The sequence below is a fragment of the Hyaena hyaena genome, unplaced genomic scaffold (genome assembly GCF_003009895.1).
Source record: "Hyaena hyaena isolate Hyena2069 unplaced genomic scaffold, ASM300989v1 scaffold_63, whole genome shotgun sequence".
In the NCBI taxonomy this organism is placed as follows: domain Eukaryota; kingdom Metazoa; phylum Chordata; class Mammalia; order Carnivora; family Hyaenidae; genus Hyaena; species Hyaena hyaena.
In genome coordinates, this window is record NW_024080695.1 from 4,092,910 (window position 1) to 4,118,870 (window position 25,961).

At 55.1% G+C, this 25,961-nt stretch overlaps 1 protein-coding gene across 2 annotated transcripts in view; it reads right to left on the reverse strand.

The window, feature by feature from the left end:
* EVC (EvC ciliary complex subunit 1) overlaps positions 1 to 25,961 on the reverse strand; it is a 66,715-nt gene that overhangs the window by 26,888 nt on the left and 13,866 nt on the right. For both annotated transcript variants that reach the window (XM_039232039.1, XM_039232038.1), the window contains exons 4-11: positions 24,984 to 25,216; positions 23,616 to 23,700; positions 20,058 to 20,156; positions 17,081 to 17,218; positions 14,147 to 14,305; positions 8,795 to 9,011; positions 6,068 to 6,216; positions 3,943 to 4,041 (exon numbers count right to left, since the gene is read on the reverse strand). In XM_039232039.1, coding sequence (XP_039087970.1) covers positions 3,943 to 4,041; positions 6,068 to 6,216; positions 8,795 to 9,011; positions 14,147 to 14,305; positions 17,081 to 17,218; positions 20,058 to 20,156; positions 23,616 to 23,700; positions 24,984 to 25,216 — 1,179 coding nt within the window. The remainder of the gene's footprint in view (positions 1 to 3,942; positions 4,042 to 6,067; positions 6,217 to 8,794; positions 9,012 to 14,146; positions 14,306 to 17,080; positions 17,219 to 20,057; positions 20,157 to 23,615; positions 23,701 to 24,983; positions 25,217 to 25,961) is intronic.

The window sequence follows — 25,961 nt, forward strand, 5'->3', positions numbered from 1 at the left end:
TCACTACAGACCCAACAGACAACAGACACCAAAAACAAGCCCTCAGCTTCTCCCAGGAGCATAATTACAGGATGTGGACTTGAAAGTACTGATGCTCATTATAGCAGAAATTAAAAGCCACTCCTAGACTTTAAAGCAAAGAGCTGGCTACGTGGTATCAGTGTATCCTCCAGCAGGACTGGGGCTTCAGATCAAGAAGGTCCACATGGCTGAGCCCCAGTGAACACTGCGGGCCACGGCTCGGGCGGGCTTCTGTGGCTGGCCCCATGATGTGTGTGTGACGCTGCATGTCTCTGCCGCGAGGAGTTAGTGCCGTCCACGCTCGGTGGGAAAGGACACTTGGAAGGTTCGGGATTGGAGCCCCAGACTCTGCCCCGTGTGCTGACTGTACTCTGTATGCTCGTGTTGAAATAAACCGTAACTGTGGGTGGAATAGCTTTCCATGGAATCCTTCTAGACCTGAGGGTCGTCTTGGGGACCCCCAAACTTGCACGTGGTATCAGGCATGAGGGTGTCTGGGGATTACTCCCAAATGCTCCCTGGGTGCCTATAATTATGATTGCTGCTTTCTTTCAGGACAGTTTCATTTTTGCTTTTATTTTCTTCAGCCCTGACTCTTGCAGTGAGAATCAGGAGCTGAGACTCCTCAGCAGACACAGCTGGGACAGTCCGCGGCGTGATCCAACTCAACACACAGGTCTACGCGGCTCCCTGGGAGGGGACGGTGGAGCCCAGCCGTGTGCCCGTCACCACCAGGACAACTCTGGGCTCATGCCAGCAGTCTCTTCATGAAGCACCGAGATGTGTAATTTGGCAGCGCTGTCTCAATCTCACTGAGAATTTACCATTTGTTTAAAGGCCAGGAGATGGTGGGAATTCAGAAAAATGCACTTTTCTCTGCAGCCTGAGAACCCTTAGGTGGTCATCGAATTTATCTCACAGCCTCCGTGCCCACGACATCATGATTGGCGTCCTGCCCAAAGAGGGGGGCAGACGACGGCTCCCGGTGCCTGGGTCTGTGGACGAGCCAGCCAGGCCACAAGGCAAGTCGTCGCCTGCCTATGTTCTGTGCACACAGCCTCCCAGGCAGGCAGTAATGATGACCGGGGTCACGATAACGGACTGAGTGCTCACTATGTGCCCAACATATGTGTGAGCTCATTTAGCCTCTGGATGGATAGTCCTATGAGGAAAGCTTATTATTCCCATTGGAACATAGGAGATGAGATGCTGACCATCCAAACAGACCCGGATCCCATACTTCTTGCCGCCCCCACCACTGCCATCCCGGCGCAGGTCCCCTGCCGTCTCCAGCCAGGACCGCTGCCGTGCCTCCCCAGGTCCCTGCCTCCACCTTTGCCCTTCACAGCGCCTTCCCTGCACAGAAGCCAGAAGGATCATCACAGAACATGAGAGGAAGTGTCAGCCTGCTGGGGGTGGGCGGTGGCGCAGGGGCCACAGGGCGGGGCATTCAGAACATCTGCCCATGAGTGTTAGGTCACTGGACCACCCCACCCCCTTCCAAGACAGCGGTTCTTAAACTCTGCTGCATCAGAAGGTCGTTAAGATGGAGGAAATCAAGGCACACATTTGGTAAGCTGCTTCTGATCCTGTAACTGGTGAACAGCCTGGCTGGGATTAAAACCCAGGCCGTCTGGCAACTCGGCCAAGATGTCACAACCACACAGCCCACTCGGAGTGACACGGTTCTGGCAAGAACATCAGCACTGAAGGTAGAAAGGCTTATTTTAAATCCCGTCTTCACTACTTGCTGACTCTGATCTTGAGCAGGATGGTTGGGCCAGCACAGAGAGGTTATGTAACCAGTGCAAGTCACACAGCATTGGTAGGATCCAGGGCGGGACTGGAACTCAGCTTTCTCACTCTCCGCTCAGAGTTCTGAGTCCTGACAAGGTTGTTCATTACCTGCCTGGGCGGGGGTGGGGTGGGGGGTCCGGAACTTTGACTAATTGAATCCCACCCTGCACGTTTCTCCAGAAAACTCTTCCCAGCTTCTCATCTGTGTAGGAAGGAAAATGCAGTTTTCACAACACAGGGTTCTCCTTCGGATTTAGCGATCAAATACTCAGAAAGCACTTAAGACAGTAGCCTGCCCGGAACAAAGATCAGCTCCTCCATCGGTTTTCTGTGGCCGCCATGGCAAAATCCCACAAACCGTGTGGCTTTACACAACAGAAACGGATTCTCTCACGGTTGTGAAGGTGGAAGGCAGAGATCACAGCGTCATGAGGGCAGCGGTCCCCACAAAGGCTCTCTGGGAGGGTACTTCCCACCTCCTCCAGCTCTGGTGGCCAGCGGTGCTCTGAATGCGTGGCTTTCCCGCTCCAGCTGCACCACCATCTTCACATGACCTTTTGATGACACCAGTCATCGGATTCAGGGCCCCCTTAATTCACTGGGGCCTCATTCTTAATGAATTACATATTCAAAGACCCTATTTCCAAATAAGGTCACGTTCTGGGGTTGCAGGGAAACTTGAAATTCGGGGAGACGCTGTTATGAGTTGGGCAGTGTCCCCCAAATTCAAATACTGAAGCTCTAACCCCAACGCAACTGCACCTGCCCTCAGGAGATACGGCAGGTTAAGTGAGGTCATAAGGGATGCCCTCAGCTGACAGGGCTGGTGTCCTAACACAAGGAAGGCACCGGAGTGCTCTTCCTCGCCATGAGCACATTGGAAAGGCCAAGTGAGGAGACGGAGAAGGGGGGCCATCTGCAAACCAGGGAGAGGGCCCTCACCAGAACCCAAGATCACCTTGACCTTGGACTTCTGATCTCCAGAACGGTAAGAAAATAAATGTCCTCTGTTTAAGCCTCCCCACCCTCCTGTCTGGCGCCCTTTGTTACAGCAGCTGAACTGACTAATACAGACACTATTCACCCAGTACGGCTGCCACATGGTGAGGGTTTGCACTTCCCACCTCCACGCATTTTTTTTGGCCTGGGATGCCCCACCCTCCCCCAACTCCCTGTCCACAGAGACTGTCCCCTCCTCAAAGCTTGGCCCATGCATCTCTTCCTGCAGACAGCTGTCTTTGACCTGGCCTTAACCCCAGGGCATCGGTTGTGCCTCCTCCCTGTACAGGAGCCAGCTGGATGGGGCGTGGCCCGTATGGGGCGTGGCCGAATGTCAGCAGCTGCCTAGGGCCTGTCCTGTATTAGGTGCTCACACCACTCTGCGGAAGAAGGGCTGTCATTCTCCCCATTTCCCAGACAGGGAAACTGGGAACTAGAGAGGCCCAGGAAAGTGTGGAGGCCACCCAGTGAGGAAGGAGAAGAGTGAAGACGCTGACCCAGGCTCCCTGAGTCTGGAGTGGACCCTTCAGGCGCTGAGCATCACGACGGCACTTGTCACCTTCCTTCATGACGACATGTCTACCTTCCCAGCAGCTCTGACTGGGTGTGTGCCCAAGGCAGGCGCTCTGTGTCCCAGTCATCACCATATCCCAGGGAGCCCCCATCACTCTGGAGGGCGGGGGTGTGCGCCTCTTCTCCCCAAGCCAGCCCTCCAGGCAAGCAGGGCTCCCTCCTCCTCCCCGCTCCGGAACTGCATGAGGTTGCCCAGTGAGAAAGAGGGGGTGCCGGCACTCAGCGCTGGCGCTCTCTCCTCATCACGGCTCTACCCTGACGACACCCACAAAAGCCGGCCTGCTTTCCATCCTGGGTGAACTCACTTCCTTTGCCTTTGCCTCTAAGGACGTTTGGAGGTAAGAGTCCTGAGCTCCACAGAAACGGAAGGTGACTCAGACAGGACCCTGGTGTGTGACGTGGAGAGGGACCCATGGCGGGTGTGTGCCCACCCAGAGGGGCAGGGCTGGACCCGAACCTGCTTCTTTGGGGCCCCGGCCTGGAGGATGTGAGATTCCCACGCACACGCAGATCCCGAGGGTTCTCTGAAGGTCCCACCGTGAGGCCACGTACCTGGCAGAGAGCAGCCACGGCCTCGGTGGTTCTGACGTCCTCCTCTTCGTTCAGGTAGCTCTGGGTCAACCTCTGCCTCTCCAGGACTTCGTGAAAAGCCTGTGAGTAAAACGGGAGCTGAACCCCACAAGAAGATGCCGATTTTTTTCCTAGAACAATTCCCCAAAGGACCCCGGCCTCTCAGATCTGAGGAACGTCCATCCCTGACTTATGTCGGCTCAGGTCAAGATCTCGAGGTTCGTGAGTTCGAGCCCCACGTCGGGCTCTGTGCTGTCAGCGCAGAGCCTGCTTGGGATTCTCTCTCTCTCTCTGCCCCTCCCTTGCTCCCCCCCAAATAAATTTTTAAAAAACTTCAAAAAATGTATATACATGGAAACAGAGGCACAGACAGGGATATCACATGGCTGCAGTTCACAAACCCGATCTCCCGGCCATGAGCCGCCCAGGCATCACTCTGTGACTGAGCCGCTGGGGACCAGCACCCAGGCCCTGGGAGACCACCCAGTGCAGCCCGCTGCCCAGCAGGGCTGATGCACACAGGTCATGAGAGGTCAGTGTGGTCAGTGCCCAGCCAGGCGCCCCCGACCACATGGCTGGGCCCTGCCCTGAGGAGCCCGGAGGAGGGCAGGGAGATGGGGCAGACGGGTGTGCACTAGGTGTCCCAGACACAATCAGAGAGGCATGGCGGGTCACGGCTGCAGAGGGACAGAGTTCCCGCAGAGTCCACGGGGGAAACTCCTCGTGTAAGCTGAGTCTTTAAGGATAAGGAAGTTTCCCTGGAGGGAAGACGGGGAGCCCACACGATTGGGGTTCCAGGAGCCGCCGCAGCTGGCACCAGGCAGTAAGAATCCGTCTGGCCCTGGTGGGGGTGCAGAGAGGGAGGTGGGCTGACAGGGAAGGGCAGGGACCAGAAAAGAGAGGGCACTGGGTCTGGGTGAGAGCTGCATTCATTCATTCATTCATTCATTCATTCATCCCTTTATTCACGTATTTATCCATTTGCTCATTCACTTGCTCGTTCATCTGTTCTTTTACACATCTGTTCAGCCTGTCCTTCCTGTACCCGTCTCCTGAGCACCAACGTGTGCCTGACCTGGACGGAGGACCTGGCAGCGCCCATCACGCCCCCTTCTCCTTCTCCGCACTCAGGTTTGTGCAATGTGACGTTGGGGGAGGGGCCAGTATAACCACAGCCTGTCACTCTTATTTCTGATACATCTTCCTGAGGACAGAAACAGCCTGCACCCCACTTTATGACCTGCGAGGGGCCTGGGAAGAGGTTCCTTGGAGAAGGGGGTGACTGGACCTTAAAGGGACCTCAATGCCTCTCCTCTGTTTTCAGGGGTCTTCTCTCTTGGCTTCTCACTGGGGAGCTGCTGCTGCCCCCAAGCTGCCCCCAAGGGGGGGCGCCCATGCCTGTGATCATGCCGGTCACTGTGCCTCGATCCCCCCTGGCAGCGCTAGGACAAGGTCCACCACAGGCCAACGCAGAGCAGAAGGGCCCGGGCACGCAGTCTCGTGGGACCTACGTGCCATTACCCCATTGTGCAGATAAGGAAGCTGAGGGCTGGGGGGCGAGCAATGTGCCCAAGCCCACTCAGCCCCCGAGCAGCAGAGTCAGTATTCCAACCCACCTCCCGGCGGCCTTGGTGCCCAATGGCTTGACCACCGTGCAGGATGGACAAGCAGACCCCGCCCCCACCCATTAGGGGGAAACGAGGCAAAGGCAGGATCCTCGTCTCCCTGAGGAGCGGAGCTGGGTCGTTCCAGCCTGTGCCGGGCCAGCTCGTTTCCTCGTCCTCAAGGACAGGGACCTCTGATCTCCCGTCTGGCGAGTCTCCTGGTCCCCTTCCGAGTCAACACAAGGGCATTTTCTAGCTCGGCCACCTCCCCGGTCCTGCCGACTTGGGCTCACATGCACGGTCCCCGTGCCCCTGGAACGTGCTAATGCCCCTGGGCTGACGTCTGGGGGCGAGAAGCTGACCCAGTGCCTGGCACGTGCCAGCGTGTCTGGCTTTCCTTGCACGGTCATGAGGACCCAGCCACAGCACTCAACCCGCGTGGCCGTTCCCGGGACAGCTGTGCCCGTGGGTGTGGGGGAGGGGCAGAGTCAGGAGCAGCTCACCTGGAGGAACTGGCCTGGGTCGCAGGTGAGCTGTGCCTCGGCCAGGAAGCGCCGCTGCTCTTCTTGTTGAGCCAGCCTGAGCTCCGCCGCCCCCTCTGCCCGGCGAGCCAGCGACGCCTTGACCAGGTCTTTGCCTCGCCGGACAAACTCTGAAATGGAAACAAGCCACAGGACACGTAGGTGACTCTCCTGGCACTGAGGAGGAGCGGCAGTTTTATGTTTCAGGCACACGTGGCCGGCGGTAGGAGCTCCTGGCCCTGCAGAGAGCCCACGGCCCCACGTTGTTTGAGCCACTTCCCCGCGGGCCCAGCGCTCAGGACACCACACAAGGCCTCGCTTAGCTGTTGTTCAGGGCGGCCGGCCGACCCGACCAGGGGATGAAGAAGAGGCATTTTCCTGGGGCAAAATGAGGGAGGGGTGGGTGACGCGGGGAGGGACAGGGGTGGGACAGGAGAGCCGGGGTCTGCCGGGGGACAGTGACATCTCAGGCTGTAGTTGGGTCAAAAACCAGGATGAGTTATTAAATCTGCAGACCTGGGGGGAGGGGCGGGGAGGGCTGGGGCCGCAAGGAGGGAGGGTGAGCCCAAGGGCAAGGTCTCTGCTTGGTGCGGAGGTTACAGGGGGAGAGAGGCTGGGTCCACCCTCCGCCCCGCCCCGGTCACTCAGCCCAGCAGTGTGGCAGGCACAGCACGGGCGCCGGGGCCATCCCACCAGAAACAGTGCCATGCGGATGAGGGGCGGGGCGGTGGGGTGAGAAGGGTGAGGGGCAATGGGGAGTGTGGGACCCCAGAGAAGGCTTCTGGGAGAGGAGACAGAGAAGTCAGCCAGTCCTTCTCCCCAGACGGGGGAGATGTTGAGTGTAGAGGCTGGAGAAGTTCACGGGGGTCCGGCTACCAGGGGTCTGCAGTCCTTGGAGATGTTTGCTTCAGCATTTCACACACCCACACCCACACACACCCACACACACCCACCCCTTCCACACTTGAAACCCAGGCACACTTCCTTGGGTTTTGTCTGAGAATCCGTCTAGCCTTTGGCAGCAAAGAAAAGAATGTGTGTGACTAGGTGTCCAGGAAGGCCAGAGTCCTCCCTCTGCCCAAGGGTCCTCCCTCTACCTCCTGATGGTCTCCTTGACCCCCTGTCTTGCCCAAGTTCAACAGAGCCTGATCAGTGGGGGCTGTGCGTCCTGTCCCTGCCGCTCGCTGCTGCTGCTGAGGCCTCTTCCTGCTGGGAGAGCCCGGGCCAGTATGTGTGATGACCCCCAAGGCCAGACGTGCTCAGATTCTACACATCCAGAGCCTGAGCCAACAGCAGGCTTCCACGTGGGCAGAGAAGCCGTGACACCGAGTGACACAAGACCTCGTGGAATGGCCTGGTTGGAGTCCTGAGGTCCCAGCACTGAGGGCCTGCCCTCTGACCCCAGTCTCCCCAGGCAGCGGGCAGGCTTGGTGGAGGGGGCGCGAACCACTGCGGACAGAGAGCCAGGTCACTGGCTGGCTATACACGGAACTGCGTCCCCCAAATTGATACACTAAAGCCCTAACACACACGTGACTGCATTTGGAGACGGGGCCTAGAGGAGGCAATTAAGTTGAGACGAGTTCACGAGGCTGGGGTCCGAATCCCATGGGGCTGGGGGCTTAATGAGAAGAGGAACAGGTGCAGGAAAGCTCATTCTCTGCCATCTGGGGGCCCAGAGAGAAGGCGGCCGTCTGCAAGCAGGGCGTGGTCTCTCAGACCCAAGCGGCTGGCGCTCTGATCTTGGACTTCAGTGTCTCCAGAACTGGCAGGAAAGGAATGTCTGTTGTGTGGCCCCCTGGTCTGCGCTATCTTGTGACGGCGGCCGGAGCTGACCAAGACACCTCGCACTCCCTGGTCGGACAGTGGCCATCCCTGTGCGGGCGTGGAAACCCGCGGGGGCAACTGTTAAGCATGTAGGCTCCGTGCCCCGCAGACATCCTGCCTGAGACCAGAGAGGCCCTTGGCTCTCATAGCCCCAGGCAAACACGCGGCCTTGGACCATCACGGAACCACCCTGGCCCAGAGCCTGGGGAAGCTGGCGTGGGCAGCCTGTGCCCTGCAGGCAAAAGACATGGCTTCCATTTTTCTAATGATGTGACCTGGACTGGGTCTCGGATGCCCTCAGTGTCTTGAACCCTGACCGAGAGCCTCCCAGGGCTTGCCCCCGCCACGTCGGGTTTCTTCTCCTGCCCTACACACTCAGCCACTGCCCGCCCGCACCTGCCCTGCAGAGCAGGGCCCTGTGCCTTGCATAGGGCTGCAGGCTGCAGCTGAGTGGCATGTCCTTTCTGGTATTTCCACCTCCTCTGTCCTCTGCTGCATGACGCTGGGGCCTCCGTCAGCCCGGATCACTGGGGAGTAGACGCAGAGGGCAGTCCCTGGCCCCAGGGGCAGCCTGTGTCGAACTCTGCCTTATGGCGAAGGCAAGCAAGGCTCAGAGACACTACGAGATGCAATTCCCGGGGGCACAACGGCCATCGTGGGTGCTGCTCCACATCTCCTGACACTAACAGGTGGCACCTCCCAGGTCCGGCCCCCCACACCCTCCTCCCAGGCCCGGCCCCCTCACACCCCATCCCCCAAGCCTGTCCCAGCACCCCTCTCCCAGGCCCAGCCCCCCCACACCCCATCCCCCAGGCCCGCCCCCCACACCTCGCTCCCAGGCCCGGGAAGGCTGCACCCCAGACCAGGCCACCACTCACTCACCCCTGCTGAAGCGCTCTGCCTCTCCCCAGAAGGCCTTGTGCTGCTGTGCGAGCAGCTCCTCCTTCTGCCGCGCGGACAGCCTCCCCTCGAGGGCCAGCAGCTCCAGGCTGCGGGACAAGGCCGCCAGACGGCATCTGGTCTCCTCCTGGATTTGCAGCTTCAGGGCCTCGATCGTCTTTGCCATGTGCGCCCGCCCCATTGTTCTCTCCAGGGCGTCCTGGGAAGGGAAACAGCCTGGGTCAGTGCCCTGTGCACGGGTCTTCTGACTGCGTCCACCCAGTGCCCACACTTCCCGGGGAATGGAAGGCGGGCCACCCGGCTCTCTTTCTGAGCTTCCTGTGTCTGCTCCTTGGATGTGGACAAAATCACCCCTTCTGGGGACGTGGAGAGGCCGACATGGGGTGACATACAGAAAGCACTTAGTACACAGGGAGCCCTCCCCAAAGGGCTGTTCTGGAAAGAGATTCAGTCCGTGCCCATGGCCAAGGAGGAAAATCCACCCTTCTGATGGCCACCCCTCCCCAGTCAGTTGGGCCTCTGGCCTCCACAGCCCTGGAAAAGAAAGGCGAAGGAATAATAAAGGTTACAGGGGTCCTCGGCTTCCGAGCCTCAGAGAGCCTGAGACGTGGGGATTGAAGAGATCTTCAAAGGTAAGACTCAATAAGTCTGACTTTATAAGCGGCTCCCTGGGGTCAGACTCTGGAATGGGCCTGGCCATGGCCTACCTCAGTGGCATCACTTAGGACAGGATTCCTGGAAAAGACACTCCCCCAGGGCAGGAAGTGTGGACCAGAGGCAGTCAGGACGCTGTAGGTGCGGAAGCTTCAGAGGTTAGCTGCTCTTGCAGAATGAGCGTGAGGCCCATGGAAGCGGGCGGGAGGTAGGGGTGCTGCCGTGTCCAGGAGGCCCCACATCTCGAGGGAAGGACGCCTTCCCCCCTCTCCTACCCCCCACCGCCTTCGAGCACGGCCCGGGCAGAGCCCCGCGTCAGCCTCTGCACGCCTGCAATCGTGCCTCCTCAGACCGCCTCTCCATTTCCTTCCCGCTGGCCCCAGTCACGGCCACGGCCAGCTCAGGCCCCGGCTACCTCTGCCCTGTGGCCCTCGCCTCCTACCTGCTCCCCTGTCCTCTGGCCCGAACCTTCCAGCCGCTGCCTTCAAACCACGTCCGAACCCCAGGGTTCGGCGCGCAAGGCTCCAGGGACCAGGCCTGGCTTGTCTCCAGCCTCGTCCACACACATCCCCTCCCGGTGCCGGGCTGCCCCACACGCCTGGCTCTCAGCTCCGCCGGGCCTCTGCACCCTCGGGGCCCTCCATCTGGAGCACCCTCCCGACCCCCTGCCCCTGCTTGCTAGGCCTGCTCATCGTCACCTGGCTGGGCTGTGCGGTGCCTTCCCTGATCTTCCCCACCCCCACCCGGCCTTCCTCTGTGCTCCACTGCCCCCGTGCTTCTGTCTTTAAGGAGCGAATCACGAGGGACAGTCCCGGGCGGGGCTGAGAGCCCTTGAAGACAGGCTCTGTGTTGTGACAACATGGGGACAAGGATAAGGACCCCCCAGTTACAGACAAGAATGCTGAGGTTTGTCCCGGAAGGCCGCATAACTAGCCCAAGGACGGTGGCTTTGAACCTTCTATTAGAGGCACTGGACAGCAGTCAGCAAGCCCATGACCACAGGAGGGCGCAAGAGAATAAAGCGCTGGGTGGCCGTGCGCCTGGCGGGAAGGCTCTGCTCTGTGACACAGGAGCCGCTCGCCCAGCCACCACCACAGCCACCTCTGAGGTAGCGCGGGGAGTCCCTGCCGCTCGGTAGTGACAGCACAACCTTCGGATGTATATTCAAAGCAAGACAGAAGTGGAAAGGGGAGAAAGGGCACAGGAGCGTCGGATGGGAGGCGAGCGGCCCCCCCTTGCTCTGAGAGTGTAACGGCGTCCTGGACGGGTACCTGGGCTAGAGCTTGGCTCTGCTCCTCAGAGCTGCAGACCCTGGGCACAGGGTCCTCACACAGAACTCAGGGAGTTGCAGTGAGGATTAAGTTAAAATATGTAAAGTATTTCAAGTACCAGCTGCATGGGGAGCCTGGGTGGCTCAGTCGGTTAAGCGTTCGAATTCGGCTCAGGTCATGATCTCACAGTTCGTGGGTTCGAGCCCCGCGTCAGGCTCTGTGCTGACAGCTCGGAGCCTGGAGCCTGCTTCAGATTCTGTGTCTCCCTCTCTCTGACCCTCCCCTGCTTACGCTCTCTCTCTCAGAAATTAAAACAAAACAAAACAAAACATTAAAAAAATAAAGTCGCAGCTGGAACACATAGTAAGCGCTCATGAAAGCAAGCTGCTGGCATAATTATCTACAAGCCCCCATATCCCTCTTGACATGGAATATTTACAAACTTTTTAAAAATATTTATTTATTTTTGAGAGAGAGAAAAACAGAGTGTGAGCAGGGAAGGGGCAGAGAGAGACGGAGACACAGACTCTGAAGCAGGCTCCAGGCTCTGACCTGTCGGCACAGAGCCTGACACGGGACTCGAACCCCCAGACCACAGGCTCCTGACCTGACCCTAAGTTGGACACCGACTGAGCTGCCCAGGTGCCCCGATCTCGGCACGGCTTTTTGTCAAACATCCCAGGAGACTGATCCTGACGACCTCGAGGGCCGTTTCCAGGACCCTACCCGTCTGACACTCAGTGATGCCACGTGAACACTACAGAGCCAACAGCCCAGGCCACAGTGCCCAGTGTGTGTTTCCCACACGCTGGAATCTGTCCTCAAGGCCTTACATACCATTGGCTCTCTAACATCCTCAGAGCAGGTGTTCTTCTGACCCCCACTTTACAGATGAGGAAACTGAGTCACAGAGAGATTTTTGGTAACCTGCCCAAGGTCAGCCACACGGCGAACAAGCAGCAAGGCTGTGGTGTGAACTCAGGCCTCTAGCTCGAGTCTGTAACATTGTTTCTTTCACAGAAGGAGGCCCATGGGTAGGGACCCATCAAACACTGGTCAAGAGAAGGGGCATATTGATAGCTTGGGTCCTTCGTTCCCTTCTTCCTTTGTGGAAGTTATTGGCTAATGCTTGGTCTGGAGTCAGCTGAGGATACATTTCTCCCTCCTGCATCAATATCCTGTTGGCTGGATAATAATTATATAAAAAGAAAAAAAGGGGGGGAGGGAAGTCTTTCTCTCTTGATCGGCATTAGTATCAGCAGCCTTATCAAATTAAAATCTAATTCACAAGGGTTTGGACGGCAAAGCTGGAAGCTCGTCGCCCGGGTTTGGCGATGCTATCAGACAGCAGGTCAGACCCAGCGGGTCGCTCAGTTGTCTCCCGCTCTGCTCGTTGGGCGTACCTGCCGTGCCCACCTTCTGGCAGCGCCGAGGAGGGAGAGGAGGTTGTGTGTGGACCTGATGGTATGTTTTCAGATGGGGGCTGCACCGTGGGCGTTTCTGAAAATGCGTATCCTGATTTGGGTGGGGAGGCACTCCGTTTCTAACAGGCTCTCAGGGGCCGCGGATGCCACTGGTCTGTAGACCACGCTCTGGAGCCGAGAGGTTGTGGGAAAGCCGCAGGGCCTGCTCCGTGGGTGGAGGCTGATGAGCCTCTGAGCCAAGGACAGTGTGCCTGCTGCAGGTTTCTGGGCCGGGTGTGAGCTGGGCGGGTGCACAGGTCTGAAAGGTAACTAATGAGTTGCCAAGGTCAGAGGAAGGGGGAAATGGGTGCATAGCGTGCCCTGGCCTTGCACACAGCAGGACAAGGCCAAAACCACCACAGGGAAACCCCACGGTGACGAGAGTGTTATGGGTCACAGAGCACTTCCCGGGGTCCTATATGTAGAAACTCCTAGAACGACTCTTTTATAAGTAGAGTAACTGAAGCTCAGGAAGGTTAAGTAACTGGTTCAATGTCACACAGCTTCAAAGGGCTGAACCTAGGTTCAAAGTCAGATACCAAGTGGGCTGTACCTACAACTATGTATCAGAATTGTTTGGGGGGATTTAAAACCAGCCAGTAACAGGGTCTTTCCTCACTTTAGACCAATCAGGTTGGATCTCTGGGCATGAGGTCTGGGCATAGGCATTTTCTGCAAGCTCTTCAGGTGATTCAGAGCCATCAGGAAGGCAAATGTAAGTTCTGTCCACATAAGTGGGAGTCAACAATGACTACTCACTGTGCTCCCCTGGAGCTCTACAAACCCCAGACTGATTAACTCAGAATTTCTGGGATGGGGACCCATCTGGGACCCAAGCATCAGTCCTTTCTAAAGCTCCCCAAATAACTTCAACGTGCAGCTGGGATTGAGAACCTCTATGCTACGTTAACACAAAGCTGGCTGGCATCTCCACTTAAGGAATAGGTGAGTAGATGGATGGATGAGTGGATGGATGGATGGATGGATGGATAGATGGATGGATGGATGGATGGATGGATGGATGGATGGATGGATGGACAGATGGACGGATGGATGAATGGGCAGATGGATGGATAGACGGACAGACGGCTGGCTGGCTGGCTGGCTGGCTGGACAGACAGATGGATAGATGGATAGATGGAGGGACAAATGGACGGATGGATGGATGGGCAGATGGATGGATAGACAGATGGAAGGATGGGTAGGTAGATGGTTGCTTGGATATTTGGACAGAAGGATGGATGGATGGATGGATGGATGGATGGATGGATGGATGGATGGGCAGATGGACGGATGGATGAATGGGCAGATGGATGGATAGACAGATGGCTGGCTGGCTGGCTGGCTGGCTGGATGGATGGATGGACGGATGGACAGACAGATGGATAGATGGATAGATGGAGGGACAAGTGGACAGATGGATGGATGGGCTGATGGATGGATAGACGGATAGATGGCTGGCTGGCTGGCTGGCTGGCTGGCTGGCTGGCTGGACAGATGGACAGACAGATGGATAGATGGATAGATGGAGGGACAAATGGACGGATGGATGGATGGGCAGATGGATGGATAGATGGATGGATGGAAGGATGGGTAGGTTGATGGATGTTTGGATATTTGGACAGAAGGATGGATGGATAGATGGATGGATGGATGGATGGATGGATAGATGGATGGATGGATAGATGGATCGATGAACAGATGGATGGATGGATGAACAGATGGATGGGTAGATGGATAGACAGATGGATGGATTGGTGAATGGATGGAAAGATGGATGGACAGATGAATGAAGTGATGGATCACTGCTTTTCTCTGGACTCTATATTCCTATCTACAACTTAAAGGTGTTTGACTTGATCTTTATGGGGTATTAAGTTTCTGGATTCCTTTTCTCTAGAGTGAGTATCTTCATGTTTCTTCCCTCCACCCCCGCCCCAGCATACCAGAGCCTGCAAATCCTGAGAGTCACGCAATAACCTCTCGGCTGCAATCATTCTTTCCATGAGAGTCACCATGAGCTGTCGAGCTTTGGAGCTGGAACACTTAAATTGGTCCATAAGAAAGTGCTGGATGTTTTCCATCTGTTTCCAGAAAGCTTCCATCTGTGAAATGAGAATGAGAAGCAAGAGGTGGGTGTAGAAAACTTATTTAAGAAAGCTATAAAGCTAGATGGCTCATGCTTGAGAATTACAATTCATTCCTTATCACAAACTGAGATTCTAAACAATTCTGCAATCTGCACGAGCTTATCTGGGCAATAATCGAGTTCTATAGAGAGGTTCCTCCTAGGCATATTGTAGGTGCCTGTCCATTTCGAGGTGGCTTTTCAGCAAACACCAGAGCTCTGCTGATAAGGAAGGCAGGCACAATGAGATCACCCTGCGTAAACAGCTTAAAGACTCTTAAACAGGCCATGATTGCTGCCTGGGGAGTGCGTGAAATTCGACAGTGGGCTCCTGGAAGCTTCCAGATCTCTGAAAGGGATTAAATGTGCACTGGAAATAAAAGCACGAATGGCCATTTACATTTTAGTTTTGCCCTAAAAGTACAAAATAGAGCAACATGGCCGAGACGATGCCAGCCATGAAAACACTCTGCCTTGAAATCTTTTTCCCCTCCCCCTATCTCCTCAGCAGGAGAGGTGGGAATCACCGAGGGGCTCAGAGTGTCGGGGCTCAGTCAGCCGCCCAGAGCTGCGAGAACCGTGACGCTGGCAGTCAGGACAACTTCCCTTTACCGCATGCAAGTAGGTGCCAGGCTCCATGCTTCACGCCTCTGATTTGCAGGTGAAGTGCATATGGGCCGGATGCAGGGACAGGCTCAGAAGGTGAGGTCCCTGGTCGCAGAGCTGATGGGGGGCAGGGGCAGAGTTGGTGCAGGCCACTCAACTTCCTGAAAGGTCGTTTTCTCCCTGTGGCTCTGCTTCTCAGACACTGAATTCATCTAGGCACCTTTTGCTGCACCGGGCATGGGAGGGGTTGGGGCTCGGCGGCACCAGAAGCCCACCCTGACCTTGTTGCAATGGTGAAAGGTGGAGACAAACACAACCTGAAACCCTGAGTCGCCCTGAGCAGCCCCCTCCTGGTGGCTGGGCACGGCCGAGAGAAAGCCTGCGCCTGTGTGGACTGGCACCTCGTGCACCCAGTAACCTGTTATTTGCCCCAGTCGGCTGGCAGCCACTCATGACACCTCCAGCCTCCCTCCCATCCCTGCCACCAGATGACCTCCTTCCTGATTGCTCTGAGGGAACATGACTATCATCCACGACGCCCCACACCCCCCCGAACAGAGATGGATGTCCAGCTGGCTTTGGCATCCCTCCAGCTCCAGAGAGCTAGGGTGCCCACCCTGTTCTCAGAAACGCTTGATTCCCTTGCTGTCCAGCACAAGATTTTCTCCTGGTCCCTCACGGTCCATATTCTGCCTTCTTGTCTCAATTCTCCTTGACTCCTCCTCCTTAAATGCTACCAGGATCCAAGACTGGGCACCAGGCTGCCTTCATTACACACTCGACAGACTCCCCAGGCCGGGCCATCTCCATGGCTGGAGGTCACCATATGTCAGAGAATCTTGGGCATAGTATGAATCATCTGTCTGAAATATGCAGACACGGACACACAGGTCCATTGCTTCGGGGAGCCCGTGGACCCTGGAATCCAGGCTGAGCACCCTCCCTCTGCCATCTCGTGCCATGAACACCCTCCCTCCCCATGCCCTCTGACCCAAGCTTAGTAGAAACTCTCCATCCTTGGGCATCTCCACCTCAAGATCTCAAGCCAGCACTCACCAGCTCCCCTCCCAACTTGGCTCTCCTTCTGGGGTCCTTATTCCCATAGAACGGATCCTTTACACCCCGGCAGCTCCCCCACCATTTCTTACCCCTCTGCTCCCATCCTACTGCATTTGCCTTCATGGAATTTCTATTGCCTTAGCTGCAGAGCTCATTCCTATCCTGCACACAGCAGCCTGAGCAGTCCTTCCGAAACAGAAATGGACCCAGCCACCATCTGCTGCCAACCTCCAGTGACTGCCACCTCCTCTGGCACAAGATGAAAACCCTCAGGCCAGACGTCTGGCTTTATCTCGCTCTGCCTGCGCCTCGGCCTTCCCCGGCTCCCTTCTTTGCCAGCATCCCCTGGCCAGCCCCCCACCATTTCTCCCAGAAAGCCTCTCTATGGGTCTTTTCTTCCATGAAGCCTTTCCTAACCCTAGGGTGCAACAAACTCCTCTCTCCAGGGAACCCCAGCCTTCTGGTGTTTTCATCTATCACAACACTTATAAGCGCTGAAGTCCACACCTGCTCACCTTCCCGCACCTTCCCCCACCAGATTAGATGGGGCATCTCTCTGGCAAGGCCAGGTCTAAGTTCATTCTGCATCCCCAGTGTGCAGCACAGGGCTTAGGTGCCAAAACAATGTTTGTTTAACACCTAATGTAAGAACAGGGGGCAATGGAACTGAAAAGCAGGAAAAAGGATTTTTGAGGGAAGCCACCCTCGCTAGAATTTAAAGCCGGCTTTTATGGGTGACACCTCGGGTTGGAGAAGTTAGCAGCTAGCATCTGTTCTAATCCACAGGGCGGTAATGACATAGAGGGTTAGAGCAATCTTTGCTTAGAATGATCAAAAGATCAATCAAAAATTTAAACAAGGGGAATTCATTAAAACCAAAAGAAAATGAAACTTTGTAAATCTTGGCCCCTGAATTATATCTACTCTATCACATAACTTCGGAAACTGGATCTGTGGCTCTGGGCTCAGTGCAACAGGGAATTCAAGTATTAACCATGCTTCTAAGTGCTGTCGCTTTAATCTCGCCAATTTAACTGTCCTAGAAACCAAGGTTTTTATACAGGAAAAAAAAAAATCCATCACATACGTTATCTATTAGCTGCTCAGCGAACTCCCGCTCTTTCTTTTCCACATCTGCCAGAGTGATGTATTCAGAATCAGCAGTCCCCAACATTTCCGTGTTTGACAGTTTGACCTGAAGTCCTTTTTCTAATTCCTCCAAGTCCTGGGAAAAATGGAGGGGAGGGAAGCAAATAAACAAAGATAAAATCTAATATATCTTAAATTCTAGAAAAGAAATGCTTTTATCTTTCACATTATCATAAGATATTTCTTAACCATAATTAACCGCTCTAGGCATTGTCCTACTTAAGGTTTGATGATAGAAATCTACTTTTCTCAGTAAATATAGAGCCTCAAGAACACTGGATTCTTTTCTTCTGTACTCCTCACCACCCCCCCCCCAACAGAATATAGTTTTTAAAATGATGAAATATTGTCTTTTACTCCTTAAGAAGTCCTGGAAAATCACATCTGGGGTGTTGGGGGGAATGTTTCTTCCCCATTCCTCTGGTTTCCGTGGGAAAGGAATACTCAGTACACCTTAGAGGAGGCGTGGAGCAATGTGATTGGTGGGTTGAAAGCAGGAACTGTGCACCCATAGCTTGTCCAACCTCTTCCTCTTTGGTGTGGCCCATTCAGGGGAGGCCATTGCCGTGCCATGGCCCTGGCCCAGGGTGTGCTGGGCAGGCCAGCTTCGCCCCAGATGAGGCAGGCGTTTCGCTAGTCCTGGGATTCCAAATGCTGCAGAGCTAAGCCATGTCCTCCAAGCTGCCCTGTCTCAGTAATGCAGCCGACCTCTCTGTATGTGTCTCTTGGACTCTGTCTCTTAATAAACTCAGAACTGGGGAAGAAGGAGCCCCCTCTGTACAGAGTCCTTCAGGCCCCATTGTGGGGTACGGGAGGAATCCCGTCTCCTCCAGGGCTGTGTCGGGAGAACTGGAATTTGCATGGGGGCAGCCCCAGCTTCATTCAGGAAAACGATATTGCTCAAAACTGCTTCTGGGCATCCATGGTGAAGGCACGCGTGATTTCGGAGCCTTGTCACTATGAGAGAGAAAGATGCTGGCTCTTTCCAGATGGGGAGCCTGATATTCAGGGAGATGGGGTATTTCGTCTGCAGTCTCCTCCCCATAGGAAGAGACGTGCTGGGCTCATCCCTCAGCCTCAAAGACCCCAGATACCCGTGCCTCCAACTGCACACACCTCCATGATGCTGCTTCTCTCCCAAGAGCAGCCGCCGGTCCGAGCACTTCTTGTCCTTGTCTAGAAGTCAGGGCATCATGATGAGCATTAAAGAAAAGTACTCACTGGAAGTACTTGGCCAGACCACCTCTCGGTAAGCAGCAGCCACTGCTGTGATTATCATACCGTGCCAGTGCCAGTGGTGGAATGCGACCCTGAGTCTGCGACTACAAAGCTCTTACTCCTTTCCTATAACACAGCTCCATTATTTCTTGCGTAATTCCCTGTGTCACCATGATTATTGTTATTTATTCGTTGGAGAGTCATTTAAACTCAGCCTCAGCTTCCTCAACTGTAAACAAAGAATAATGGCTACTCACAGGGCTGTGGCGAAGACTGAATAAAATAATGTGTGAGGAGCGCCTGGGTGGTTCTGTCCTTTACGCGTCGGACTCTTGACTTTGGCTCAGGTTTTGATCTCACGCTTTGTGAGATCGAGCCTCTGGTCGGGCTCCGCGCTGGCAGCACAGAGTCTGCTTGGGATTCTGTCTTCCCTTCTCTCTCTTCCCCTCTCCGCTCACTTGTGCGCTCTCCTCTCTCTCAAAACAAATAAATAAACTTAACAAAACTTGCGCGACTTGTGTTGCACCTGATGAGGACGGTCCCAGTGGTGGTGGTACTGACGGTGACAATGACCACCATGATGTACCTCCTTGGGGTGTTGTGCTGTTGTGCTGTATCCTTCCGCACGGAATCCAGAGGAGCAGGGAGGAAACCTTCCCTCCCAGTCCCCCAAGTAGCATGGCGCTGGTAATGAGGAAGATGGCGGCGGCAGCGGTGGTAATGATAGTGGTGTGAGTGATTATGATGACAGAAATGGCGGTGGAGGCGATGATGCCGGTGGTGGTGGTGATGGCGGGGATGAAATGGTAACGACGGTGAGGATTCTGCCCCTGATAAAGCTGAAGATGTTTGCTGCAGTCGTAATGAGGCCGATGGTAGCTCTCATGTATTCAGGGTCTAACTATTACTTGGCCGATGCTTCATACACTTTCTCTTATCCCTTCCGTGCTCCTGTAGGACAGAATTATGATCCCTCAGCACAGGAGGAACCTGGGATTCTGAGAGTTTGTGAAAGAAAGAACCAGGATGTCTGACGCTAAGCCCTGGCTTGTTCCGCTGCACGTAAAATAACGTACTTTGTGTAAAAGACTGAGAGGAGTGTAATGCAAACTAGGACAAATAGTTATAACCAATAACCTGATAATGTGCTTAAAAATACCCCATCTTGGGGCACCTAAGTGACTCAGTCGGTTAAGTGCTGGACTTCGGGTCAGGTCATGATCTCGCAGTTGGTGGGTTTGAGCCCCGTGTCGGGCTCTGTGCTGACAGCTCGGAGCCTGGAGCCTGTTTCAGGTTCTGTGTCTCCCTGTCTCTCTGCCCCTCCCCTGCTCATCCTCTGTCTCTCTCTCTCTCTCAAAAATGAACATTAAAAAATTTTTTAAAATAATAAAAAAATAAAAATACCCAAGCTTGGGCAGAAGCTAATGGTAACAGTGGTTCCTCCGAGTAGTGGGTATGACCAACACGCTTCTCTTTGTCCTGCTTTCAATATTTTCCCAAATTTTCATAATAATCTCTGGTCATTTTTATATTTGTACACATACTTTTGTATAATTGCATTGTGTTTAAAAGGCATATACTGAAATAAGTTATTTTTATACATAAAAGCAAAAATAATTTCATATAATGCTGTGTTTTACATATTGTAATAAACTATTATTAAGTTACCTTGAGATACAGGTTGAAAACGTACTTACATTTTCTTGTTTCGAAAGAATCCTCTGGTATAATTCATCATCGGACTTCTTTTTAGGAAGAAGATCAAGGAGGCACATTTTTAAAATCTGGATAAACATCTATTGCCAAGAAGGAAAACGTAACGGAGAGAAAGGTTTAAAAATGGTATCTTTCACTCCCTCCCCCCTTTCCTTCACTCACTCTCAGCCTCTCCTTCCTCCCTCCTCCCCATCTCTATCTCTAGCCCTCTATCTCTTCACACATATATAGTTTCACTCTAGAAAAATAACTCAGATTATAAATCATGACAATTGTCTGTAATGGATTGCATTTTCATCAAGCTTCTAAATAATATGCTCTACTTCCTTCGTTTTCTCCATTTAGGCAGTTATTGTGTGCCATTCCTTCCACGGTGCATATTTCCTTGTGAGTCAAGAAAACACCGAAGGCAAAGGGGGTGTTGCTTTGTGGGAAGAAGCAGAGGGACAGTTGTTTGGAACTGGGATGTATGAGGTCATCCACTCCGGCCTCCTGTCTCGATGGACAGAGGCAGCCTCTAAACCAAAACGTGTCCAGTGCAGTTACGGCAGGCTTCACAGTTTGCACTCATTGTCACATGCAGTCGTGTGTGTATGTGTGTGTGTGTGTGTTTCTGTGCAATGTTACCCAAGTACAGGCTCATGAGACCACAGCCACATCCAAGACAGAGAATGTTCCAGCACCAGGAGGAATCCTTTGGTTCTAATGACCCCTCTATTGGCCTCCCTCTCCCCCATACACACATCCCATCTCTGCTACTCTGCTCTGAACGGTGTCAAATGCAGCTTCCCGCCACCTCCTTACAAGCCTAGTGCCACTTTCTCCCTCAGGGGCCACCAGGGAGCTCTAAGCATCTGGCCTGAGCCACTTTTTAAAAAAAATTTTTTAAAGAGAGAGAGAGGGAGAGCATGAGCGGTGGGGGGGGGGGAGGCGCAGAAAGAGAGAGGGAGATACAGAATCCGAGGCAGGCTCCAGGCTCTGAGCTGTCAGCCCAGAGCCTGACACAGGGCTCGAACCCACGAAATGGGAGATCATGACCTGAGCCAAACTGACTGATCCACCTTTTTATTCTGGTTTATCGTTGGCATGTGGCCAACCGCAGTGTTACCGCAGTATCAGCTGTAACAACACCGTGATCCCACAGTTTGCATGGGACACCGTCTGTCTGTGGCCAGAGTCCCTCGTGAACTCTGACCCGTGGTGACGGATCACTACCAGAGAAATGGAACTCGAGGCCTCTGCAAGAGCTTGGCGTGTTCCTGCGGGTCCCACCCCCCGCGGAGGTATGCCCCGCAGTGAGGGGAAAGCCACGCGTGCAGAGCGGTAACCCTCGGTGGTGTCAGCATGCGCATTTCTACGGGGCGCCTACTGTGTGCAGGTGCACAGACCTTACACTCAGACAGATCTCATCTGGGCTGTGTCTGTCATTCAAAGCTGTGTGATTCTGGGCAACTGGCCTGACCTCTCTGAGCCTCAGGTTCCTTGTGGGTGAAAAATGGCAGTAAGGCTTCGCTGAGATCAGACACGCAGAACGCTCAGCCCAGCAGATAGGAGTGCTTCCCACGCGGTGCTGTGACGCTGCTCCTCACACTCCCAGCAGAGCCCGGAGCCCTGCCCACAGAGACGGCTTCACTTCCTAGAAATTCTGTGGGGCAAGAGCTGGGAAAACGTCATCTTTATACCTTTCCTAAGGTGGCCCAGAGAGGGAAGGTGACTTACCCAAGGTCACACAGCTCATAAGTAGGGGAGGGTGGACTGGAGCCCAGGACTTGGACTCCTGAGCCAGCGCTTCTGGAACTTCCCTAGGTTCCAGCATATGTATCTCCCTCAGGGGAGGCTGGCCACCTCCCCCACACTCACTCAGGACCCCCTTACACGTGCCGGCGGTGCCGTTATCGTTTGTTCTGACCCACAGTCTGCACGGTGTAAAGTGTGTGGTTTGCCGCCATCTGCCTGCAGAGAGTGGGCTCCATGCAGGTGGGGGCTGTCCCTGGTGGCTGGCATCATCCCTCTCCCTGTCCATTGCGCCTGGCAGGCAGGGGAGGTGGCTCACGGTAAAGGTGGGCAGATGAGTGACAGTGGGTGCTTTCCGCCTGACAGCCGGCTGCTTCCCTGCGGCACCTGCTGCCTGCTCTGGGGGTGAGCGGCCGGCACCACTTCACTCACTGGCTGGATGGGGCTCTGAGTGCAGACACAATCGACCCTCCAGGGAGCACAGAGCCTTCGAGAAGATCACCAGGGCCACGGGCTGCCGGTGGGGAGAGATGTGGCCGAGTGAAAGCAGGTGGGCCGCCGCGTCAAGGCCACAGGGCTCTCCGGGCACAGTGGGGCTGCCAGAATAGGCTCTATTTCTAGAATCCTGGTGTATGATTCCCGGTTTCCAATACCGACCCCTGTTTACAAGTTCCCTCCTGCTGTCACAGAGCCCGCGTTTCTTCTTACAGCATCCCCAGCCTGATGCTTTGATTTTTCTAGTTTCTAAGGGAGCATCTCATGGGCATGTCCGTCTGTGTCTCTGTGTCCAAGTCTCTGTCACCTTCTCTGTCGATCCCTCTCCCATTCTCTTTGCAGTAGGCCTCCCCTCCGTAGATCTCATCCTTCATTAGATCATACGGGAGAAATGATGCTCTTTAAGCCCCGGGGCCTTTGAGGGCTGGGTGGCTCTGCCTCCTCATCCCTCTGGCTCCCCATCCCCACCCTGCAGCTTGGACCCAGTGCTGACTCACTGTGTGTGGTTCTGATGGCCCCCTTCCCCCCTCAGAGAATGCACGCCCATAACAAGGCACCAGACTGCCCACCTCCACTCCAACCGAGGGCTTTACGACCCTGGGTGAGTCCTTCGCTCCATGCCTCAGTTTCCCCATCTGTAGCGTGCAATGATGATGGCACCCACCTCTCCAGGCTGTGGTGAAGTTGAGAGCTAACTGCCTGTGTAACGTGCCCAGGGTCCGATACTTCGCAAGCAATCAGCAACATTAGTGCTCGTGAATAGAGTATTATCACCACTATCATCACTCCTTTAAAGACGCCATGCTCGGGGCGCCTGGGGGGCTCAGCCGGTTAAGTGCCTGACTTTGGCTCAGGTCATGATCTCCTGGTTCATGAGTTCGAGCCCCGCATCTGGATCCTACGTCCCTTCTCTCTCTCTACCCCTCCTTTGCTTGTGTGCGCATGAGCTCTCTCTCTCTCTCAGAAATAAACGTTAAAAAATAAAAATAAAAACTGTAAATAAAACTGCTGTGCTCTTCTCAACACCTTTGGCCCCTGCCTCCATCAGGACGTGCACCCTGGGCAGAGGCTCTCATCTCTCTGCCCGAGCCCACAGCGCCGGGGAAAGTACAGCCTGTCCCCCACCAGCAGGCACGAATGGCTTTTCTGTTTCATCATCAGATGCCTAATGCACTGTGCCTTCCCGCCATCGTGGCTCCACTGTCCCCAGGACACTGTCACCAGTCCCTGAGGGCACACAGGACTCAGTGGCCACAGAGAGCCTGCGTCCATGACCCCGGAAAGGGTGAGAAACTCAGCCCGCCGCCTACCATGTGCTTCTCCTGCCTCAGCGCCGCGTCCAGATGCAACAGATCCTTTAGGTGAAGGCTGTAGATACACAAGTCAAGGTCCACACTGAAAAGCCGAGAGAGAAACGGAACGCCTTTGAGAGGACTTGGAGTGGGGAGGGGGCTCCCGGGAGGGGCACATCCTGGCTTGGTACAAGCCTCGGGGCATCCCCGAGTCTAGATTTTAAATTCTGCAGGTACAGAGCTTCTGAATAGTGGCCCAAGTGATGCATCCGTCACTTGTGACCGGAAGGGAGAGGCTGCCTGAGATGCAAAGGGCAGAAGGCAGCAAGGGTCGGAGGTGAGAGGAGAGAAGGAAGACACCCCATTCGGCATCGTAACGTCTGCGTCACAAGCCCTGACTCCTCTGCCCCCGCAGGCAGGCGTTACCATGCCCATTTTACAGACAGGGAAACAGACTTAGGAAGTCAATGAGCCGTTACACGGTCACGGGGTGGGTGAGTGGCTGGGCAGATCTGACCGTTTGTCTGGTGTGGGCACACTCATTTCAAACAGCTACATTCCCGCCCAAACCGTTACAAGCCCGGGAAGTCCCAAAGCTCCTCACCACCCCTTCCCAGCCACTGTCAAGGTCAGCACTGAGCTCAGGGACTGGGCCCACTCCTTCCGCGGCCCTGAGCTGAGTTTGGGCCCGATTTATCTCATGGAGCAGGGCCACTGGGACTCACCAAACTTTAAAGTCTGGGGACCAAAGCACAAAGCTCCCGATTCAGTTTCCAGAGCCTCTCGCACATGCTCAGTAGCTTGGCGATTTAGAGCGTGGGCTTTGGAGATAAGGTCGAACCCGGCTCCATCACTCACCTGCTGTGTGACCTTGGGCAAGTGACTCAGCCTTCCTGTGTCTCTTTATTCTTTGTAAAATGGGGACAATCCTAGCACCTACCAAATAGGGTTGCTAAGAGGAATTAATTCATTGATTGACTGATTTTTATTCATCCATCACTGACCCTGTCCCTGTCCCCTGAGCAGCAGGGACACAGAGGTGAATAAGGCAGGCCCAGTCATACTCGTGAGACAACTAATCCCTGAAAAGTGCTCAGTGGTCTGCCCAGTACACAGGAGGCACCTAATCAGTGCTGGCTGCTGTTCTGCAAAGCCCCCAGTCATGTTGGTGATTCAACGACACCCCTAATGTCTTTCCTCAGGGCTCAGGCTTGATTCCATAACCCTCACACTGGCCAACACCACGTGGTGAGCTCTAGCTTGGACGCCGGGTGGCTGTGTGTCCATGGCTGAGTTGCTTAACCTCTCTGGACCTCCACCTCCTCCCCTGACAGTGATATATGGTCCACGGGCCTGCTTCTCCATCCCTCGCTGCCCCCACCTCACCTCTCACAGATCAGCACCTCGGGGAAGCTGTTCACTCGGACAAAGGTGCGGCTGAGGAACCTGTCGTCACTGGTCGTCGAGTGGATGCTGGACAAGGAGCTCCCGTCTTCCTTCTCGGCCTGGCTCAGGCTCTCCAGGCTGCTGGATGGGGAGGCCTCCACCGGCTGGTTGGGTAACACAGTCTGCTTTAAGTTTTCATGCAGCGACGGGTTGGAGGAGCCGTCGGCCAGCGGCTGGGGGTGGGGGAGAGAAAGCTCACTCAGTCCACTTGGGACCACTCTGGAGAGGTCCAAAGACCTATGGCGACTTGGCTTCGGTAATTCCGCCGGCATTACATGATGGCGGTCCCAGGAGGGCCAGGCTGGGGCACCCCGGGAGGCTGAGAGTCAACAGGTAGAGCTTCCGGCCCGGGGTCACACCTGTACCCACACCCCAGGGACCAGTGTCCTAGCTCTTGTCCACAGGAGGCCAGCCCCTCTGCGCCAGGCTCCTAGCCCTTAGCTATTAGCCTGGATTCGTTCACTGGTGGCCCACCTGCACCCCACACTTGGCTGCCAACTCTGACCTTCTCCACCTGCTCCCCTCCCTGCCCCCCACCGCTTCTCTTCTGTCTCAGACCCCTGGGCCTGCTCAGTCTGTTGACCTGCTGACCACCTGCTCTTCCCCACCTACACTGACCTGGGCATCACCCTCCTGACCCCAGGCCTTCGAGGAGGCTTCCTGCTGCCCGTGGATAGCTCTTCATCAAGGAACTTGAGCCACACATGCTGCCACGGCCACGTGAGGTCTCAGCCCAGTGCCTGGCTCAGCTGGAGGGCTTAACAAATGTCAGCCGCCACCTCTGTCTGGCTTGCTCCACTGCTCCAGAATGTTCCTGCCCAAGTAGCACCAAGCTGGCAGCCAGCTCCCAACTTCCCTTGTCATTTCATACTTCTGGGCCTTTCCAGACTCTGGTCACTCACTGCTGGGCTGAGGCAT